Source organism: Zalophus californianus, chromosome 11 (genome assembly GCF_009762305.2).
Source record: "Zalophus californianus isolate mZalCal1 chromosome 11, mZalCal1.pri.v2, whole genome shotgun sequence".
Classification (NCBI taxonomy): Eukaryota; Metazoa; Chordata; class Mammalia; order Carnivora; family Otariidae; genus Zalophus; species Zalophus californianus.
In genome coordinates this window covers 67,686,048-67,709,797 of record NC_045605.1, presented here as the reverse complement: position 1 = coordinate 67,709,797, position 23,750 = coordinate 67,686,048, and the positions used below count along the sequence as shown (strand labels likewise).

General features: G+C 39.8%; 1 protein-coding gene across 1 annotated transcript in view; it reads right to left on the bottom strand.

Annotated features, from left to right (window-relative positions):
* The window catches only part of PARVA (parvin alpha), a 167,468-nt gene that overhangs the window by 18,721 nt on the left and 124,997 nt on the right, over positions 1–23,750 (bottom strand). The window contains exons 5-7 of the mRNA XM_027579312.2: positions 10,855–10,995; positions 4,502–4,617; positions 1,007–1,065 (exon numbers count right to left, since the gene is read on the bottom strand). Of these exons, the coding sequence (XP_027435113.1) occupies positions 1,007–1,065; positions 4,502–4,617; positions 10,855–10,995 (316 nt within the window). The remainder of the gene's footprint in view (positions 1–1,006; positions 1,066–4,501; positions 4,618–10,854; positions 10,996–23,750) is intronic.

The following is a 23,750-nucleotide window of genomic DNA, read 5'->3' as shown; positions in this document are numbered from 1 at the left end:
CTAGCCCCCAGAGTGACCATGGAGGCTGCCGGACAGGCTCTCTGCGGGCCATAAACTGGGCATCTTGGGAAGGGCCACTGCCCATCTCTGCCCTACCCTGGTCCTGTTGAAGCCACAGGCACATTGTGGTTCAGACAGGCAACACCGGGGACCTCCCTCAGCCACCACTGGGGAAGCAAGCTGCCTAGAGATTGGGCAAGGCTTGGAAGGCATGGATCAGCTGTGAATCCTCACCACCACTCTGGTTAGGCAAACGCTCCCCACCTCAGAGATACAGAAACCAGGGTCTGAGCAAGTGGCAGAGCCTGGATTTGAACTCAAGTCAGGCTGGCTTAGAGGTCCCTGCTCTTTCCGCTTCGCTCTTGTTCAAGGGAACATAGAGGAAAGTTGGGGCAGCAGGGGATGCTGAAAATGTCCTTTGCCTGTGGCCGGGGCTCAGGCCTGCCCGATGATCTCAAGACACTTGTCCCCAGCGTTCTGCTTTTTCTACCTCAGAACAAACTTCGTTTCCCCATGGCAAACCTCTTACATATTCTGAGATTCCAACTGCTTAACGGAAATGAAAAAAACACCAAACACCAACCCACCACTCTGAGGTAGAAAAGGGCTTTCTGGGTCATGGCACGTGACCAAATACATCAGATTCAGAAAAGGAAGAAAAACGTCCTTTTGAAGGTTCACACTTTAAATTCAACCCCATGTTTATGGCATGACGATTTCATGCTGGTTGGCTTTTTGGGGCATACTTTTTTCCTGGAGTGCCACAAAATTAGAATTTTTCAATCACGGCTAATTCTCTCTCCCCACGTCCCCACCCAAGTTTGTATCTTAAGCATTGAGAGGCATGTTTTGAATGCATGGAAAAGGCTAAACTATAATCATTGGCTGAAGTCTAATCCCTCTTGCAATCCCAATAAATGAAAACTAAATATCAGCAAATGGATGAATTTCGGAGAAACATCTGTGTTCCATTAGAGAATCGCTGGCAACAATGGTGTTGACATACTCTGTGTTACCAGTTATTTCCTCTTGGATTTGCCGAGACTGGAGGATTCCTTCTCGTTTCTGAAACGGGGGTGGGGAGGCAGGCGGGGAGGAGGAGAGAAAAATATGCTTTAGAAAAATACAAAAAACTGATTAGCATTCCTGATATTGAGAAAGTCACTGGTGTTTAAGAAATGAAACCCAGAGAGGAGATCGCGCCAGAAGCAAAACGAGGCCCCTGATTTCCTGGGACCGGACCATACCATTCATGCTTAAGGGCAATTAGTGTTTATTCCAAGCAAGTTGGCTGTTTCTTGGACGGTGAAATCTTTTCTTTCTTTATTGGAAGACATTTTTGCTGGAAGCAAACTGCCTCCTGGAGTAATCCACAGTAAACCGAATGGAAATGAAGGCCAGGGTGTGTCTGCCCTCCAGCTGGGGCCACAGAGGGTAGGGAAGAAACACATTTAGCGGTGGGGCTGGGGGAGAGGACAGAGGCCAACTGGGAGAATTTAAACAGAGGGAGAGTTTTCGGTTTTGTTTTTGTTTTTAAGGGATAAACAGGGGAGCTTTTCTGTGAGCTGTATGCTCCTGAGGTAACTGGCTTATTCTCTGACAAAAGAGCACTAAGCACTCTGGAGGCCCTCATGCCTAACCCCCACTCATCCGTTCATCCGTCGGTCTGTCCATCCATCATCTGTCCACCTCCTCCCATCAATTTATCTTCTTTCTTTATTTCATGAGTCAGTGTCTTCTCTGTACAAGAACCTATGCTGGACTGAGAGCAAACACTGTGGAACGTCTGACCTAACTTCTGTAGGTGAGAAAGATTTCCAAGAAGCAGTCCGGGTTTATGTCTGATGGCACCGCTCGATTACTACAGCAGGATTCCCCTTTGACTCTCAGAAGTGCCATGTGTCATCAATTATGCGGTCATCCCAGGCAGACAGGACGTGCTGCATGTGGGACAGAAGCAGGCACTTTTGTGGGGATGGTCGGGGACCCCTTCCAAGGGGAGGGTGTCCTTGAGCTGGAACTTGGCAGGACACAGAGGATTTGGCTGGACACAGAGAGGATATTCCAACAGAAGGGATGGCTCCAGCGAAAAGGCAGGTCAGGAGAGCACAGATGTGTCTGGGAGGCTGTTTGGAGGGCTGGTGGCTGCCCTTGGTCGGTGGAGAGTCAACTGCATGCCGGTCTGGAGTTTAAATCTCATTGTGTGGGGATGGGAGCCAGTGAAGGAGTGCTGGGGCTCAGGAAGACCTTCTGATAGGTGTGGGGAGGGAGATCCATTTCATCAGGTCTCTACAGTCCATTCCCAGACACCTAAATGACAGTAGTTTGGGGATGGCAAGCGGTCGGCAGGGCAAGTTCATCTACATAGGCAGAGAAGAGTGTCCAGACGGAGCCTCCAAGCCTTAGCTGAAACCTGCCTTCTTGCCCTCCTGCCCAAACTTCCAGAACCTTCTCTTCTATTCCCAGTAGCCACAGAAACGAGAGTCCTTGCAAAATGCTTTTATGGAAGGAAAGGTAGAGCTGGATAAAGGCCAAGAGTATATTTGCACTAGATTAGGAAGAACAGATTATCAAAGTAAAAAAGGAAGTAAAAAAGAAAAATAAGGATATCATGTAAAAGGGATCCAGTAAGGATAAATCAAGACTTTTTCCCAGTTCAGCTTCAACATGTGTATAATTTTCACATGGGGCTAATGGAATTTGTGTCCTTGTCTTGTGAGGCTCTTCACAGACATAAAAACTCATCTTCAACTTCTTGCAGAATTCGTTGCTTTTGTATAGAAAGGAAATCTGGGTTAAATAACCCCTCATGCAGCATCCAGATTCACCTTGATCTATTATTTGTTGCCTCGAGAACTCTCTCTGGTTTAGTCAGTGTCTTCTGACTAATTCTGAGTCCTGCTTCTGTTCCTGTTTAAGTTGACAAAGCAAAATGCCCCATAAAACCTGACATGCCCAGGTGCCATTCTGTGTTACTTTGTCCTCTTTTACCCTCATGCTAACAAAATGGTCCACAGAGAAATGAAACCGACAACAGCTTTATGACGACCTGTAACTGAGCTCAAAATAAGGCATGAAACATGGGCTTGCAGTGACCACTGTTTCCAGAGGATTCTACCCCCTAATCTTGAATCAGAGTCTTAAAAAATATAATGAAATGAACTTATACGTTATTGACTGGTGAAAACAACACAGTAGGGATGGTTTGGATTCACTGGTGAGAAGCTGTTACCAGGATGCTCTGGGCTGGTCACATATCCACGACAGACATAAAATGCTTGCCACAGTTGCGTGCTCAATACAGGAGACCAGTTCATTCCTTTTAGCTGCACTTAGCCTCTGAACCACACCGGATCTCACCTACTCTGACCCTCCCTTCACCCTCTCTCGGCTCCTTAGGTGTAGTCTTATCTCCTGGCAGGCAGGGCCAAGATGACCATTCCTATTCTATCCCCTTGATGTTTAGCAAGTTAAGTCCTCAGAAGGTATGGAAGAAATCCTTTATTACCAGGGCATGGCCGAGCAGCTGATCGAAGAGCACCCTCACAACCTCCTCCCCTTCACTAACATCTGATCCCTGAAAGCTCAGCTTTTGTCCTGGAGACTTGGCCTGGCGGGGTCAGGCAAAGCCTACCAGCCCTCAGGACTCTTCCTCACCAAGGGATGGTAGAGCTGCGATGTTGTTCTCTTCTCCAGAGCCCTGGCTAACCAGAGAGCTACTTATTAGGAGAGTTCTCCCTTGCAGCATGTTTACTTGAAAAGAACAGAAATAAGCAAACAGAATGCTGACCTTTCCTAAATGGGCACAAAGTTGGAAAATGAAATTGAATTTGAGTATGTAATGGGGTTAGGAGCAGAGTGAGAGAGTCACAGGGAAAGAGCACACCCTCATTGTGGAAATTATACAGCCATATGTGAATGGAAATTCCATCCAACAATCTGGAAAAGATGACCTGAGATCCCAGCCATGCTTCTGTGGGCAGGTGAAAAGCAGCACTGCCCTGAATACAGGCATGGCCAGTCAGGGGCTCTCTCTCAAACACACATGCACCTGTGCACACAGCCCTTCACACGCACAGGTGTCTGTCTCTTCCCAGTATCTGTGCATTTGTTTAACCAAAAAATGATTCTCCGTGGCTTGCAGGGTTTACACACAGGGATACACCTTTTCCCCGACCCTACTGCACACACTTCACAGACATATACACCTCACACCCTCGAATATACAGTACACAGACACTCTCCTGACAACAACATGTAAACCCCAGGCATATGCCCCACACAAGGCTAGCCCATACTCAAGTATCCTTTGCACAATAACTGATTGCTGCCCACATGCATCAGGCAGTGCACTCACCTGCCTTCCAACACAGAGCATATCAAGGATACTCAGCATTCATTGCACTATCCTTGTAATACGCTCCCCAGGCTGCCTTAGCTCCCTTACGAACTCAGCCTCTATCCCTCTTTAAGGGCGCAGATGTTTGTCGTGCTGTCTTACCTGGACCACAACCACTTGGATGGAGACATGATCTGGGAGTCGGATTGGTGCCCGGAAATACTGGGACAGAGCAACCAGCAGATGCAAGATGGCTACCAGGCTCTTGGCATGAACAGCTGAAATAAAAGATGATTTAAAAATTAGAGACTCTTCTTCCAGATCCTAGGCAAATATAAGCAGATATTCAAAATGTAGCAGTACCACACCCAATATACCTTCTATCCCCCACACCCCCACATCCCCCCACTAAGGATCTCACAGGCCTCCCTGTTAGGCCCCCTCATTCTTGGCCAAGTCCCATGGAGCTGCTTCTTGGATCATGTTATTGTTGGATTTCCAATATAGTGCCTCTCCACTCTAATCCAAGTTTCCAGTAGGGCCCCTGACAACGCTGAATTCTGAGATCAGATCAGCCCTCTGCCACCCCCATGTTTTTGTTCATTTTATTCTAATAATCGTGAGCATGTCTGCTCTGCATCCTTTTTCCCTTCCCACTTGACTGTGAACTCTGGGTTATCACCACTCCTTGTGTCCCAAGGCTCTACCCAAAGCACGTCCTCAATAAATGAACATTGAGTCAGGAACCCTGGATCCTTTCCTTTGTTCAGGGCTTACAGTCCCTTGAGGAAGTCATGACATATCTAAAGGGCTTTGTTGCTCTTTTGAGTACTGTGTATGGTCAGCGTAGGCAGTGCCCCTTGGGAAATAGCTGGGAGAGGATGTTTATGACCCAACTAGCTTCTACAGCTACCGAGCAGCATGCTAGATGTTAAACCACTCGTACTAGAGAAGGGTGAGCAACCACTGAGTTGTAGTTTTTGCAGCAGCTGAGAGGAGAAAAATGCTGTGACATATTGGGTACACATCGGGTGGGGTCAGGCAGACTGGAGCTTTAGTTCTCAGCTGGTAAGCTCTGTATTGGTTTCCTGCCTACATGACCTTGGGGAGGCCACTGAAGGCCTCTGAGCCTCAATGTGCTCATCTTCATAAATGGGGATAACACTACCTGTGCAGAAATACAAGCTGTAAGAATTTCTAGAGATAATGAAAGCAAAGCTTCCAGCACATAGCAGGTACCTAGGAATGGTTGATATATATATATTTTTTATTATAACTTAGGAGAAAATACCTGGCACCTAGGCAATTAAGTCATGTCAACACTCTGCTCTTTCTTTCTCCTAAAAGGAAAAATTCACCAGATACTTTACCTGCCTTCACGGTCCTATCAGCCTCATGGGCTCCTCTTTACAGAGGGGCACTTAAGGAAAGAACAAAACATGCTCATTTTGTGTACTTAGCACAAACTGGGCCCATTATTAGGGTGTCGCTCTGTCTGCCCTGGGATTGATGAATCTGCTTCAGCAGAAGCTTTAAGAAATCACCAAGAAAAGGAAATGACTCAGACATTCCTTGGGAACTCATTAGAGTTACTTGTTATCACTGCTATTTCGAAGAAGGTTTTCCACTGAGCAACAGCTCCACACCAACATACAGCAGATGATCTGCTCCTAACTCAGCCTTCCAGAAGACACTTTTTAGTTCTGGGCTTTTGGACATCATCCAAAGTTTCACCCACAGCGACAGCCTCAAAAAAGGCTCCTCGCATGGGAGTGACCTACTGCCAAGGTGTGCTCACTGCTGGGCAGAGGCATCATTGGGTTTGCCCATCTGATCAGAACTGCCACACCATAGGTCCGGGCACCGAGGGCTGTAAGGACATTGGCTAACTCTCTCCCTTTTAATGACAAAACGTGATGCTAGAGAAGGTGTGGTCGAAAAGGTGGTTCGTACACACTGGTGACCTGAACTTCATCTTGACTGTCTCACTAAGCAACACAGAGCTATTTTATATGCACCATACAGATGCCAGTCTCTTCTGATGAGGGTTCTGTCCTCCTGGCAGTTTTTTCAAAAGAAGTAAATTACAGTTTCTCTCTCCCCACACACTACATGTGCAAAGATGTTAATTATTATGTGATTTATCATCATTAAAAAAATCTGGAAAACACCATGTCTAATAACCAGAGGCTAGTTTAGACCAGTGGTTTTCAAAAGAAAATTTTTATTATGCAGAGAAACCCTTTGTTTAAAAGCCATTAGGCAACACAGACAAGAAAAAAAGTACAAGTGCTCTGGTCCCCAAGTCCTGACTGCAGCCCACCCACAGCTGCCTCTCTCTTCAGTGATGTCTGAGTTCCTCCTAGCAAATCATTAGGTTGGGCCAAGCATGGTTTAATAATCACTGCTTTAATAAATTATGGTATACCCACATAATGGAATAGTTTCCATGCACTGAAGATCACTGTTGAAACAATGTAACTATAAATATTAATAATGTAATGTTAAACAGAAACAATAGAAACAATGTAAATATATACACTTAATGGACATACAGATACAATACATATACATATATGTATACATATACATACATATATGCACACACATACAGACATGTGCTTATGGCCAAGACTTGGAAAGGAACATTAAAATAAAAACGAAAACATGGTAGTTTCCTATTTCAAAAATTTCTTTAGGCTAAAGATACAACATCTTTTTCCATTAAGACAAATCCTAACAACCTTTGCATATTTGGGTACCCTCCTCATTGTCACCTCTGAGCATGTCTCCTGGTTTTCACCCCGATGCTAGACAGAATCTAGAACCACTGTGATCTTGTGCTCAAGTCAAGATGGCAATGTGCAGATCTAGAGTAGGGCCAAGGCTGTACTCTATAAACTGGGCACTTAGCCACTGTACCGAGAGCTGAAAAACAATTTCAGAGGAGCTGCTGAGTTAGAAATAGTCCTCCAAATAGGAGTTGTAGTGGAAATATAAATTGGTGTCATTTTTGGGGGAGGCAATTTGACAATATGTATTATGACCTTAGAAATGTACATATACTTTGGCCCTAAAATACCATTCCTGGGTATTTAGCCTGAAGAAGTAATTGTGGCTATGAGTGGAGAGAACTCATCAGGCTATATTGATAAGAGTGGGAAAAAAAAAAAGGAAAACAATCTCAAAAATCCATCATTAATTAAATAGCTTATGATATACCCATACAATGTCCTGTTACATAATGTTAAAAGTGACAGAGTACTTAATGATCTGTCAAGATATACATCTTCTAAACATATACAGACTGATTTCATCTTTATAAAAATAAAATATATTTACATAAGTATGTATACACACATTTATTTCTTACATACACACGCACAACTTGATGGAGCACACCACCAGGTGACAGTTCCCGTCTTTGGGTGGGCAGCTTAGAGGAACACCATGTGCAGGCTTAGTGCACAGGCTCCAGGACCAGACTCTCTGGCTCTCATTCCTGGCTCCATCACTTAACCACCTGTGTGACCTTGGACGACAATACTCCTTTAGCAAATATTACTGTGCTTAGTAATTGCCAGTCACTCTTCTAGATTTTGGGGATTTGCTAGTGAAGAGACAAAAATCCCTGACCTCATGAAGCTTACATAAATTGTTTCTTAACCTCTCTTGGCCTCTATTTTTCCATCTGTAAAATGGGCATAATAGAATTCTTTTTTAAGTTTTATTTTTATTTATTTGAGAGAGAGAGAGTGAGAGAGACAGCACAGAGGGGGTAGGGTCAGAGAGAGAAGCAGACTCCCTGCTGAGCAGGGAGCCCGATGTGGGACCTGATCCCGGGACTCTGGGATCATGACCTGAGCCGAAGGCAGTCGCTCAACCAACTGAGCCACCCAGGTGCCCGGGCATAAGAGAATTCTTACCTTAGATGAGTGTGGATTATAAGGATCAAAAGACGTAAACTGTTTAGAATAGTACAAAGCATACAGAAAGCACCATAAATATGTTAGATCTTCATACTTAAATTTCTTTTATCTTCACCTTATAAAATTTTAGTAATGAAAATTGTTGTGAATAGAACAGAAAGAAAAGATTTCCCTAAAGCACTAGGTGAAGAACCTTGGTAACTCACAGCTGTCCCTGACACCTTTATCCTGACTGGAAAGATGAAAAAATGTCAAACACCCAGTTAGGAGAACAGGAGGGACGGAACTTCTCCCTAGGAGTTAGGCCCACCACATTCCTTATGGAAGAAGCTACTGCTGCTTGTAAACAGGCATCACAGGGAGCTAGCCACTGAGATAATTATCCCTCTGACCTAGTAATTCATCTCAGTTTTGGAAATCTATCTGACAGGAATAATTTAAGAGAAGCAAAAAGAGACACAACCTAAGACATTCAACTTGGCCCTATCTGATAGGAGCCATAGGCGAACCAATGTCCTAATAGGATCAACGTCAACATAGGGTTTAAATTTACTATGGGATTATCTCCCCCAGAAACAGAAGCAAAAGTAAGTACAAAGACTACTTGGGAATATAGGAAGTGTGATCTAATATTAAGAGAAAGTAAAACACCAGAGTGTATGTGACTTCATCAAGTAAAAATAAGCATGGATATGGACAGTAGTGGGCAAAAAATGGAAACAGCTAGATGAGAGTGATAATACGGGGGATTATTTTCACATTTTCCTATAAGAAATGAAGGTAAATGCGAACCAAACAAATCATTAAAAGCCACTGAAGACAATGGTCCTGAAGTGGCTTTAAAAAGTTCCATTCTGCTGGGGCACCTGGGTGGCTCAATCAGTTTTAGTGTCCGATTCTTGGTTTCAGCTGAGGTCATGATCTCAGGGTTGTGAGACAGAGCCCGGGTGGGGCTCTGAGCTCAGCACTGAGTCTGCTGGAGATTCTCTCCCTCTGCCTCTCCCCCCACTCATGCGTGCGCTTGCGCGCGCTCTCTCTCAAATAAATAAATAAAAATCTTTTTTTTATTAGAGTGAGTGAAAGAGAACATGAGTGAGGGGGGAGAGACAGAGGGAGAAGCGGACTCCCCACTGAGCAAGGAGCCTGATGTGGGGCTCGATCCCAGGACCCCAGGATCATGACCTGAGCCAAAGGCAGATACTTAACTGACTAAGCCACCCAGGTGCCCACAAATAAATCTTAAAAAAAAAAAAAAAAAAAAAAAAGCCCCATTCTTCTATCTCAGTCTTTCCCAAACTGGATTCCCTGGTAAGTTAAAAGGTGTTTTGTTTTGTTTGGAGGGGTACATGGAGATGGTCCATATTCAGGGGGTAGGAAATAGGATGAAATGAAACTAAGAAGCGGTCTTCATCAGAAGACTTTAATTCTCACGACTGTTGTGGATTTCCAAAATGTAGATGCAGCTCCGGCACACGTAATCAGGTGCCCTCCCTTCCCCTCCCCCCAACACTATTAGCATTCCCAGACCCTGGGGCAGCGTCCAGGGCCAGGGCTTGGCCTCTCCTCCACCTGCTCTTGGGTGTTTCTGTCAGGCAGCAGATACCCCGTTCCAAGCACTGTGTGCTGTGCACGCAAAGATGTAATTATGCTGCAGGAGGCACCTGGTGTCTCGCCTCCAATATCAGATGCTAGAAACTCGCTGAAGAGGTTGTGTCTGGCAGCTACTGGGTCTCTAAGTTGAGGGGTAAAGATTTTCTTTTCTTTCCCAAGTTGGAAAGGCGTGTTTTGTTTTGTTTTTTGGTTTTGGTGGGGAGGGAAGGTGTCCACTGTAAGTTGTATAAACTGGATACGGGACGGTCTAGTACTTAACCCCGTGATACTTAACAGCAGAGAACACAATCTAGATCATTCTATTAATCTGAATTCTTCTTTTCATCTATCACAAAGAAGAAAACAACAGAGAAATCTGTTGCTGCCACTGGATTCACCTGATTTGCTGATTTAATGCGGATTCTGGTAGGGACTCATTGTGTCCACAGTAGACCGGCGGGCCCTTAAGGCAGCAAAGCAAAAGAATGGACAGTTTACACTTTCCCAGACCCTGGAGCTACACTAGCCATGCAACCTGAATTTGAAAATCCTGTTCCAGGGCCTGCAATCTCAGCCAGATCTTTGCTCCTTCTGGAAAATATGGGGCTGAGAGGAAGGGCATGGGTTTAAGAACAGAGCCAAGTCCTTGTACCCTTGCTCCTCAGCTGCCTGAACGTAGGGATCCCCACGTCCTGAAGGCTCTCTGAGTTGGAGACTTTCTCAAAAGGTTGTGCTGGGGCTCAGGAGGAGCTCAATCAGGAGGAGTCTCCTCCTCCTCATCTCCCATGAACTTGCTACAATCAGCCCTTCACAGGAGGGCACACCGGACTTTGTTCTTTTCCCAGCAGCACAGAGAAGTTCTCTAAGGACGGGCACATCTCGCTCAATGATAAATGGGTTTGCACCCCCCACCGTGGGCCTGCCAGCTTCCTGGATGGCCTCTTGGGGAAACCCTAGGGAGGGGACGACAGCCCCATCCTTCTTTGTAAAACTCACAGTCCACGTTCCACTTGATGCTCCTGGGAGGAAGTTTCAGGGTTTCATTGATCTTCTCCAGGACAGTCTGCAGCTTTTGCTTCTGAGCAATCTCTGACTGGGTGACTTCAGCAACGTTCAGCTTCTCACTCTCAAGCTTCTCTGGGGTGACAAGGGGGAAAGAGAGCCACTGTTATCTCCAGCCACAGACAACCCCAACTCACACGTACTCCTGCACTCACACATTCGCTCACTCCACAAGTGTATACTGAGCACCTGCTATGTGAGGGACACTGCCCTCCCCTCATCTGATGGTGGTACTGGTGAGACCAGTATTGTGAGTTTGTGACTGTGTCTTGAATGATAAGCTCCCAGGAGCACAGAAGTGGGGCATGTAACCCAGCTTGTCATAATTGAACCCTTTTCCACCATTCTGGATTTTTCCTTCTTTTCAACTCTGCCTTCTCCAAGCATACTCTGGGCCCCAACTAGAAAGCCTTGTGTGCCTCCCCTGGGTCTTTTGCACACTTCTGTCTTGTGTGTGTACGCATGTGTCATGCTGAATCACATTTATCTGTTCCAAGGACCTCTTTTCCTCTTAAACCCACCTGGAATGTAACTTATTTGATGTGTCCTGTTTCATGAATTCTAGGGCATACTTCCCCCCCGCCCCACCACCACATTTTAACAACACTGAAATCAGTGTCTTCAAATTGATGACATTCTATAGTTGTGGTCAGCTAGGTGGAAGACAGGAGTTCTCACTGTTTCCACGTGGGTGCCTTGGGTCCTAGCTCTTCACAGTGTGGCCACTTCTATGTCTCAATTAGCCTAGAAGAACACTTTCCAAAAGTAGGAAATAAAAATTCTAAGGAAAAAGAAAGTAAGTTACTAGTAATTTAAATGATTTTTCTTTTTTTGAGTGGTACTTGTAAAATGGTATGTTTTAAAATCAATTGTTCTTGCATGCAATGGCATAACCCCATAATACTTACAGGCAAAACACAGTCTAATCATTTCATTGGTCTAAATTTTTATCTGTTAGAACAACTTTTGGATTTCCGAATGGGAAGTGTTATCTGCTGTTGGATTCAGCTAATCTACTCTCCACAACTCATTCAGGATTGATAGACTTGACACTCTGAAATAGGTTAAAATGCCTTTTTCCTTCATTTTTAAGGACTACCCTCCAAAAGAATTAAATTTTATGTCAATGATCCCCTCATTGCTTACATTATTTTTTATTTTTCAGTAGTTGTGGCTTATTCGGTTAAATATGCACTGGGTAATTCTTTGAAGAAATTTCTGCAGGTTCTGTGGATTTAAGAATTCTTTTCTGCACCTGGATAGACTGAGCTCAAGTTCTTCTCATCTGTGAAGGCCCGAGTGTTCTCCTTCTCTTCTCTTTAGTTGCTTACGGCCATCATTCTTTATTTCTAAATGTCAGGGATCTAATAAGCCTATATTTAAATGTTCCTCTTGATTGTTTGAACTTGAAGAGACCGTGTGTGCTTTTTCCATTTTTAGGCTGTGAATTCTTGTCTTGGATCCTCTCCTACTGAAGAAATGACAAGTTGTTTGTATCTTATGTCGCAATCACAATTTTGGTAGTTTGGTAGAGGCTGCCCAAAGTGCTAGGTTAAGGAAACTTCTGAAACCTTCTCTTGGCTAAGAGAAAAAGATAACCAGCTTAGGATAGTGATAAGTGTCTTGGGAGAATGCTTGGGGTGGGGGTCAGGGGAGGAGTAGCAGCGTCAGAACCACTCTCCAGCCGGCTCTGTTGTGGTGTATCATTGCCTGTGATTTTTCATATTTATAACCTTCTGCTGGCATTGGACTTCTTAGGTCTCTGAGTCTGTTTTCTAGCTCACTAACTTTTTTTTTTGCATTGTTGTCCATTCTGTTCTTTTTTTTAAAAATTGGATTTAAGACATTACCTACTAGAACACTTATTTTTTCTGTTTTTGCCAATATTTTTTAATTGTCACAATACTAACATTATAATGCTTTCTTCTTAAAAACGTTCTGATTTTTAGCATCTGGCATTATTCAGGAGGAGACTTTTTATGGTTTGCTTATTTCTTTTGCATTACTAATTTTGGAGGAAATGTAATTCTGCTTTACTTTTTTTTCTACTTTAGTTATGCTTTGGGTTTATTTTTTTGCTTTTAATTTTTATTGGATATTTTACTTTAGGCACTGATGTTGGTATAACGTAGATTTGAGTAGATAGAATATCTGAAGTAACCTTTATTAATAGTTTTACATGTATCTTTTCATGTTCACACTCACAGAGTTTTCTCTCTTTCTCATTCTCTCTCCTTTAATGAAAGTGAGATTACCATGTATATATTTTTCTGCTACCTTTTTTTCCATTCAAACATATATCATGAGTATCTATGTCAATATATATGGATATAATTCATTTTTGGTGTGCCTTTTGACTGCCTTTACCCACTCTGCCCACCCCCCAACACCTTACCTCTGGTGACCACCACTCTCTTCTCTGTACCTATGAGCTTTTTTTTTTTTTTAAATAAAGATTCAACATATAAGTAAGATCATATCATATTTCACTTAGCATAGTGTCCTCAAAGTCCGTCTACATTGTTGTAAACGGCAAGATTTTATTCTTTCTTTACGATCAAATAATACTCCACTGTATAAATATACATATGCCATATCTTCTTTATCCATTCATCCGTTGATAGACACTTAAGTTGTCTTCATATCTTGGCTGTTGTAAATAATGCTGCAGTGAACATAGGGACGCACATAGCTTTCAAGTTAGCATTTTCATTTTCTTCTTTAGACAAATAACCAGAAGTAGAATCAGTGGATCATATGGTATTTTCATTTTTAATTTTTTAAAGAACCCCCATATTGTTTTCCACACTGGCTGCACCAATTTACATTCTTAGCAACAGTGCATGAAGGTTCCCTTTTCTCCACATCCTTGCCAATATTTGTTATTTCTTGTCATTCTGACACTAGCCATTCTGACTGGTGTTAGGTAGTATCTTATTGTGCTTTTGGTTTGCCTTTCTCTGACGATTACTGATGTTGTGCACCTTTTCATGTGTCTGTTAGCCATCTGAGTGTCTTCTTGGGAAAAGCGTCTATTCAGATCTTCTGTGCATTTTTAAATTAGATGTATTTGCACCCCCCCTTTTTTTTGCTATTCAGTTCCATGAGTGCTTTATATATTTGGATATTAACCCCTAGCAAACATTTCCCCCCATTTGGTAGGTTACCTTTTCATTTTATGGATGGTTTCCTTTGCTGTGCAGAAGCTTTTTATTTTGATGTAGTCCCACTTATTTTTGTTTGTGTTACCTTTGCTTTTTGTATCAAATCAAAAAAAAATCATCCCTGAGGCCAATGTCAAGGAGATTAATGCCTATGTTTTCTTGTAGGAGTTTTATGGTTTCAGGTCTTATGTTCAAGTCTCAAGACCCATTTTGAGTTAGTGTTTGTGTATGTTGTAAGATAGAGGTCCACTTTCATTCTTTTGCATATGGCTGTCCACTTTTCCCAATGCCATTTATTGAAGAAACTGTATATTCTTGGCTCCTTTGTCATGAATTAATTGGCCATATATGTGTGGCTTTATTTCCAGGCTCTCTATTCTGTTCCATTAACACATGTGTCTGTTTTTATGCCAATACCATACTATTTTGACTCTGGAGCTTTGTAATACAGTTTGAAGTCAGGGAGCATGGTGCCTCCAGCTTATTCTTTGTCAGGATTGTTTTGGCTTTTCGAGGTCTTGTGTCGTTCCATACAAATTTTAGGATCATTTGTTCTATTTTCTTTTTTTTCTGGACAATGTGTCTTTATTTTTATCTATTTATTTTCATTTGCATATAACTGACACAAAATGTTACAGTAGTTTCAGGTGTACAAAATAGTGATTCAACAAGTTTATTTACTATGCTATGTTCACTACAAATGTAGCTACCATTTGTCTTGATACATCTGCATTACAACATTTACTATATTCCTTATGCTGTGTCTTTTATTCCCATTTCTTATTTCATAAGTGGAAGCCAATTTCCCCCACTCCCCTAATTCTGTGAAAACTGCCACTGGAATCTCAATAGGGATTGCACTGAATCTGTAGATTGCTTTGGGTAGTATGGACATTTTAACAATATTAATTATTCTAATCCATGAACACAGAATATTTTACCATTTGTGATCTTCAATTTCTTTCAGCAATGTCTTATGGTTTTAAGTGTAAAGGTCTTTCACCTCCTTGGTTAAGTTTATTCCTTGGTATTTTATTCTTTTTGATATGGTTGTACATGGGATTGTTTTCTTAATTTCTTTCTGAGGGTGGGCATCCTTGTCTTGTTCCTTATCTTAGAGAAAAAGCTTCCGGCTTCTCACCATTGGGTATGTGGGCTTGTCATATAGAACTTTTATTATGTAGAGATGTGTCCTCTCTGTACCCACTCTGCTGAGAATTTTTATCATGAATGGATGTGGAATTTTGTCAAATGCTTTTTCTACATCTATTGAGATGATCATATAATTTTTATCCTTCATTTTACTAATGTGGCATATCACACTGATTGATTTGTGGATGTGAAACCATTCTTGCATCCTTGGAATAAATCCCACTTGATCATGGTGTATGATTCTTTTAATGTATTGTTGAATTCACTTTGTTAATATTTTGTTGAGGACATTTGTACCTATGTTCATTAGGGATATTGCTGCAATTTTCTTATGGTGTCCTTGTCTGGTTTTAGCACTGGAGTAACACTAGTTTTGTAAAATGAGTCTGGAAGTGTTCCCACCTCTTCTATTTTTGGGAAGAGTCTGAGAAGAATTGGTATTAATTTTTTTTTAAATGTTTGATAGAATTCACCAGTGAAGCCATCTGGTCCTGGGCTTTTGTTTGTTGGGGACTTTTTGGTTACTGATTCAGTCTCCTTACTAACAATCATTTGGTCAGATTTTCTATTTCTTCATGATCTAGTCTTGGTAGGTTGCATATTTCCAGGAATTTATCAATTTCTTCTAGGTTGTACAATTGTTGGTGTATAATTATTCATAGTAGTCTCTTATGATCCTTTGTATTTCTGTAGTACCAATTATAATGTCTCCTCTTTCTTTTCTGATTTTGAGTTCTCTCTCTGTGAGTCTAGCTAAAGTTTTGTCAATTCTGTTTATCTCTTAAAAAAATCCAGCTCTTAGTTTCATTGATCTTTTCTATTATCTTTTCAGTTTCTAAACATGACTCTGTATGATACATGTCTCACTCAGACATATGAGTATCTTTTTATGCCAGTACATATTGATATAACTCATTTAAAAATTTGCATAATATATTATGAGACTTATATCTTATTCGAACATTCCTCTCTAGATATATAGTCAGGTTATAAGCCACCTTTTTCTTATTTGTATTAAAGTTTCAGTAAACGTGTGTGTGTGCATGCGTGTGTTACCAGCTGATTATTGCTAGTAAAAAGAAAAGCTGCTGCCTTACAGATTTTCTTCTTAAATAGAATCATCTTACCAAATCTCCTTATTAGTCCTATTATTGTTTATTTGAGTCTCTGAGTATGGAAATAAGATAAAACATAGTTATCTCTATTTTGTAAGCTTATATCATTTATTTCAATTTCATGACATTTTAAAATAAAAGATTTGAGGACCTCTTCTATTTCTATCCCCTACTTTATTTTTAAAAATACTCAACCCCCCAAATTTAACAGATCCACTCAAATATCCCTGCAGTTAAATAGTAATTACACTCATTGTTGCTAAGTATTTAAAGATAATTTCTTTCTCAAGACTCCTGGTTTTTCTCTTTTGCTCTTTATTAGGCTAATTTCAGCTAGCTACATGAAGTTTTTCTATTGCTGAAATTTTATTCTTCCATGAAATTGTTTCTTTCATGTTTCTATAGTTCTGTAAATTGTTCATCATTAGTTTAACTTGTTATAAAGTAATAGGCATGATTTTGAAATAGGATGCTATTTAGAAAATTTCCTCAGGATTATTTTGTAAATCTTTCACTTGTTTTTGAATTTAGCATCCCAAAGTGCTTTTGGAGAGATTATTTTTAGAAAACAATGAAATAGTATTCAGAAACTTCTGAAGTATCAAAACAGAATAAACTCAATTACTCTGAATGGTAGAAAAACTGGGATGTTCTAGCAAACAGTTACTATATATATTATACTATATTAATGGAACCATCCTTCAGAGAATTAGAGTACATAAAATACTCTTTCCAGTATGAGTGATTCCTGAGTTATTACATTTGTGTTTTCCAAACATACAGAGAGGCTTTGTTAGAATTTTTTTTTTTTTTTTTGTATCATGGCCAGAGAATTTGGTCTGTATAACAATTTGTTAAGACACACTTTATGGACATAGTCAAATTTTGTAAGTGTTCCATATGCAGTTGAAAATAGGGGCGCCTGGGTGGCTCAGTCATTAAGCGTCTGCCTTTGGCTCAGGTCATGATCCCAGCGTCCTGGGATTGAGCCCCGCATCAGGCTCCCTGCTCCGCGGGAAGCCTGCTTCTCCCTCTCCCACTCCTCCTGCTTGTGTTCCCTCTCTCGCTGTCTCTCTCTCTGTCAAATAAATAAATAAAACCTTAAAAAAAAAAGAAAAGAATGCTCTAGTTTTGGTGTGGCTGGTTAATTGTATTCTCCAAATCTTCTCTGTCCTTATGAACCTTTTTCTTAATGTGTTTATTAACAGATATATGTTAAAAATCTAACACTGTGATGACAATTTATCATATCCTTGTAATTCTGATTCATTTTTATATAGTGATGCACAAAAAAATACATTTAGGTTTAAAATGTCCGTATTTTCCTAGTAGCTTTAGTCTCCTCAATATGTAGAGACTTTCTATAGTAATGCTTTTTGCTTTAAAGTCTGTTTTGTCAGATATTAAAATAGTTACCCCAGCTTTCTTTTAATTAGTATTACTCTAGTGTATGTAATTATTTCTATTCTTTAAACCACTCTAATGTGGGGTTTGAACTCACCACCCTGAGCTCAAGAGTCAAATGCTTAACTGAGCTATGCAGGTACCCCTAATTATTTCCATTCTTTTTTTTTTTAAGATTTTATTTATTTATTTATTGGAGAGAGAGAGAGAGAGAGACAGCATGAGAAGGGAGAGAGTCAGAGGGAGAAGTAGGCTCTCCGCTGAGCAGGGAGCCCGATGTGGGACTCGATCCCAGGACCCCGGGACCATGATCTGAGCCGAAGGCAGTCATTTAACCAACTGAGCCACCCAGGCGCCCCATTATTTCCATTCTTTAAAGCATTCTTTGTCCTCATAAATTAAGACTGTCTCTTGTAAATAGCATATAGCAAGATGTTGTTGGGCTATCTAGTCTGACAATCTTTATCTTTTAAATGGATAAAGTCAATTTATATTGAGTGGGTTCATCAATATACCTGGACTCACGTCTACCAACTTATTTTCAACTTTCTATTTGCTTTTCTGGTTTTTTATCCACGCTTCCATCCTCGCTTTCTTTTGGTTTAAGGTTTCTATTTTCTCTCATTTCATTTTTTCTCATTGCTAGTAGGGAGGTTATACACTCTGTTTTATTATTTTAGTGGCCACCCTAAAAGATTTATCATGTGTATTTAACTTAATAGAAATGATCCAGGCTTTCTCAGTCTCACTTATTGCACTTAGCCTGTTACTAAATAATACAGGACCTGAGCATACTTTGACTCTAATCATACTCTTCCTGACTTAAATGCTATAATTGTCTGGTATTCTATCTTATTTTTTTAAATAAACAAATTAGACATTATTTTGATTGTTTTATATTCATTTAATTATTGCTTCAATCTACCCCCCATGGTGATCTTTTTAATTGTAGATATAGGTTTTTATTTCATTTTATTAAAAAATTTTTTTGAGTATAGTTCACACATTACACTAGTTTCAGTAACAGCGCTATTACCATATCACTGACTATATTTCCTATACTGTACATTTTATTCCCATGATTTATTCATTCCATAATTGGAAACCGGTATCTCCCATTCTCCTTTGTCCATTTTGCCTATCCTCTACACCTTCCTTCTGGCAACCATGAGTTTGTTTGCTGTATTTATAGGTATGATTCTGCTTTTTGTTTATTCATTTGTTATGTTTTTTTTACATTCCACATAAGTGAAATCATATGATATTTGGCTTTCTCAGTCTGACTTACTGCACTTAGCCTAATACCCTCTAGGCCCATCCATGCTATCATAGATGGCAAGATCTCATTCTTTTGCATGGCTAATATTCATATATATATATGTATACACACACACACACACAACTTCTTTATCCATTCATCTATCAATGGGCACTTGGGTTCCATATCTTGACTATTACAAATAATGCTGCAAGAAACACTGGGGTGCACAGATCTTCAAATTAGTGTTTTTGTTTTCTTTGGATAAATACATATAGTGGAATTATTGGATGGTAGGGTATTCCTATTTTTAATTTTCTTTCATTATGTTATGTTAGTCACCATACATTACATCATTAGTTTTTGATGCAGTGTTCCATGATTCGTTGTTTGCATATAACACCCAGTGCTCCATTCAATACATGCCCACCTTAATACCCATCACTGGGCTAACCCATCCCCCTACCCCCCTCCTATTTTTGATTTTTTTGAGGAAACTCCATACTGTTTTCCACAGTGGCTGCACCAATTTATATTCCCACCAACAGTGCACAAGGGTTCCCTTTCTCTTTCCCAACACCAAAAGTTGTTGTTTCTTTTCTTTGATTTTAGCCATTCTAACTGGTGTAAGGTGATATCTCATTGTGGTTTTGATTTACATTTCCCTGATGGTTACTGATGTTGAGCATTTTATCATGTGTCTGTAGGCCATCTATATGTCATCTTTGGAAAAATGTTCTATTCAGGTCCTCTGCCCATTTTTAATTGGATTATTTGATATTTTGGTGTTGACTTGTATAAGTTCTTTATATAGTTTGTATATTAACCCCTTATCAGATATATCATTTTCAAATATCTTCTCCCATTCAGTATGTTGCCTTTTTGGGCTTTTGATCTTTTTTTTTTCTCATGCTTTTTATTTTGATGTAGTTCCCCCAGTTTATTTTTATTTCCCATATCTTAGGAGCCATATCTAGAAAAATGCTGCTATGGCCAATGTCAAAGAAATTACTGCTTATGTTCTCTTCTAAGATTTTTATGGTTTCGGGTCTTACATTTAGGCCTTTAATCCATTTTAAGTTTATTTTTGTGTATGGTGTAAGACAGTCGTCCAGCTTCATTCTTTTGCATGTTGCTGTCCAGTTTCCCCAACACCATTTGTTGATGAGACTATCTTTTCCCTGTTGTATATTCTTGCCTCCTTTGTCATACATTAATTGACTATATAGGCATGGTTTTATTTCTGAGCTCTTTATTCTACCCACCATGTGACCTTTGCTCATCTTTTTTTTTTTTAAGATTTTATTTATTTATTTGAGAGAGAGAGAGAGAGCAGGAACACAAGCAGGAGGAGTGGGAGAGGGAGAAGCAGGCTTCCCGCGGAGCAGGGAGCCTGATGTGGGGCTTGATCCCAGGACGCCAGGATCATGACCTGAGCCGAAGGCAGATGCTTAACGACTGAGCCACCCAGGCGCCCCTGCTCATCATTTTTTGTTGCATTTCAGATCTTTCTCTTGGGTTCATTTTTCTTGTTCCTGGAATACATCCTTTAGAGATACTTTTTAGTGAGGGTCTGTTAGAAGTAAACCCTCTCAATTTATGTTTGCTTAAAATGTCTTCATTTTCTTATTTTTAAAAATGTTTAAATTTAAATTCAAATTAATTACCATATAGTGTATTATTAGTTTCAGATGCAGAATTTAGTGATTCATCAGTTTCATCTATCAATGGGCACTTGGGTTCCATATCTTGACTATTACAAATAATGCTATTTGTAATAACACCCAGTGCTCATTATATCAAGTGCCCTCCTTAATGCCCATCACCCAGTTACCTCATCCCTCCACATACCTCCCCTCCAGCAAACCTCAGTTAGTTTCCTATAGTTCAGTCTCATTTTTTAAAAACAGCTTTTTTCTTTTTTTTCTGGGTAACCTACAACTTGACAATTTTTTTCTGAATTTTGAAGATTTCATTTCAATATCTTTTGGCTATTGTTGTTTCTGATGAAAGATAGCTTTCACTCTGCTGTTACTTTACAGGTAATCTATCTTTTCTCTCTGCTTTTAATCATTTCTTTGTCTTTAGTATTCTTAGGTTTCATTATAAAGTGTGTAGGTATAGATTTATTTATCCTCTTTGGGAGTCTGTAAGCTTCCTTAATCTGAGAATTCATATTATTCACCAATTCTAGAAAATTCCCATTCATTATATCTTTAAATATTGCCTATTCTTCATTTTCCTTACCTTCTCCTGCTAGGATTCCAATTAGCTATATGTTGGATTTTCTTAGAAAATCTCTCTCTTTTAATTCTCTTTCTTATTTTAGGCACTGTTGTCTCTCTAAATTGCCTTCTGGGTAATTTCTTCAGTGCCAACTTCCAGTTCACAAATTCTTCCTTTAGTTGTGTCTAATCCATTGAGTTTTCTAATGACTACTTTTTCTTTTTTCATTTCTAGAAGTTCTGTTTGGTTCTCTTTTACATTGACTTGTTCAACTTTGATAGCTACTTTTTAAAAAATGATTTAGAGAGAGCGAGCGAGTGAGCATGGGGGAGGGGCAGAGGGAGAGGGAGAGAGAATCTTAAGCAGACTCCATGCTGAGCACAGAGCCCAACTTGTAATTTGGCCTCACGACCCTGAGATCATGACCTGAGCTGACATTTAGTCAACTGAGCCCGCCAGGTGCCCCTTGATAGCTACTTTTTAAAAATCATCCTTTCAAAAGCCTTTTAAAATTTTTATTTTGACATATTTAAACATATTTTATATTCCAGGACTGATCAGTTGCTAATATATAGCATTTGTAGGATGAAATTACAGTTTATTATTCTGTTGATCTTTGCTCAAAGTGCCTTGCTTCTCATGTGTTTCCCGATTTCTGATTTTTAGCTTTTTTGGAATTTCGTCTTTGGGAGCTCTTTGTGAACTGGGTTTAAAGTTCATTCCTCTAAAAGGAAATATGTTTGCTTCTACCTTGGGAAGCACTAATAATCTGGAATAACTTTTAACTACATCTTAATCTTGGGCTGTTTTATCTTTTTTGACAATATAGCAAACTTTTATTTTTTATTTTAATTATTTTTATTTTTAATTGAAGTATAGTTGATATAAGGTTCAGGTGAACAACATAGTAATTCCATAATTATGTAGATTATGAAAAGCTCAGCATGTTGTGTATCTACCATCTGTCACTATATAAAGTCATTCCAATATTATTGACTATGTTTCCCTTGCTGTACCATTCAACCTCATGATTATGTATTTTATAACTAGAAGTTTGTACCTCTTAATCCCCTTCAACTATTTTTCCCATTCCCCCAAGCCCCCTCCCCTTTCGCAACCATCAGTTCTCTGTTTGTGATTCTGTTTTTGTTTATTTTTTAGATTCCACATATAAGTGAAATTATATGGTATTTGTCTTTCTCTGACTTATTTCACTTAGCATAATACTCTCTAGGCCCATCTATGTTGTCCCAAATGGCAAGACACTTAAGTTCTTTCCATAATTTGGCTATTGTAAGTAAAGTTGCAGTAAACATGGGGATGCATATAGTGTTTACATTTTCTTTGCATAAATATCCAATAGTGGAATTATTGGATAATAGGGTATTTCTATTTTTAATTTTTTGAGGATCCTCCATATTGTTTTTCACAGTGGATGTACCAGTTTGCTTTCCCACCAACAGTGCACAAGGGTTCTTATTTCTCCATGTCCTCACCAACACTTGTTTCTTGAGTTTTTGATTTTAGCCGTTCTGACAGTTGTGAGGCAGTATCTCATTGTCATTTTGATTTGCATTTCCCTGATGATAAGTGATTATGAGCATGTTTTCATGTGTCTGTTGGCCATCTGTATGTCTTCTTTGGAGAAATGTCTGTTCATGTCTTCTGCCCATTTTTTAATTAGAGCATTTGTTTTTGGGTGTTGAGTTGCTGAGTTCTTTATATATTTTATATATCTTTACATATTTTGGATACTAACCCTTTATCAGATGTGTCATTTGCAAATATGTTCTCCTATTCCATAGGCTGCCTTTTAGTTTTATTGATCGTTTCCTTTTCTGTGCAGAAGATTTTTATTTTGATGAAGAGCCAATAGTTTATTTTTGCTTTTGTTTCCCTTGCCTCGGGAGACGTACCTAGAAAACAGTTGTTATGGCTGATGTCAGAAAAATTACTGCCTGTGCTGTCTACTAGGATTTTTATGTTTTCAGGTCTCCTTATTTAGGTCTTTAATCCATTTTGAGTTTATTTTTGTATATAGTCTAAGAAAGTTTCATTCTTTTGCATGTTGCTGTCCAGTTTCCCCAACACTATTTGTTGAACAGACTGTCTTTTTCCCATTGGATATTCTTACCTACTTTGTTGAAGATTAACTGACCATATATTTGTGGGTTTATTTCTGGGTATTCTATTCTGTTCCATTGATCCATGTGCCTATTTTTGTGCCAGAAGCATATTGTTTTGATTATTACAGCTTTGTAATATAACTTGAAGTCTGGAATTGTAATGACTCCAGTTTTATTTTTCTTTCTCAAGACTGCTTCAGCTATTCAGGGTCATTTGTGGTTCCATACAAATTTTAGGATTGTCTTATTTCTGTGAAAAATGCTGTGGATATTTTGATAGGGATTGTATTAAGTCTGTAGATTGTTTTGTGTAGTATAGCTATTTTAACAATATTTGCTCTTCTAACCCATGAGCATGGAATATCTTTCCTTTTCTTCATGTTGT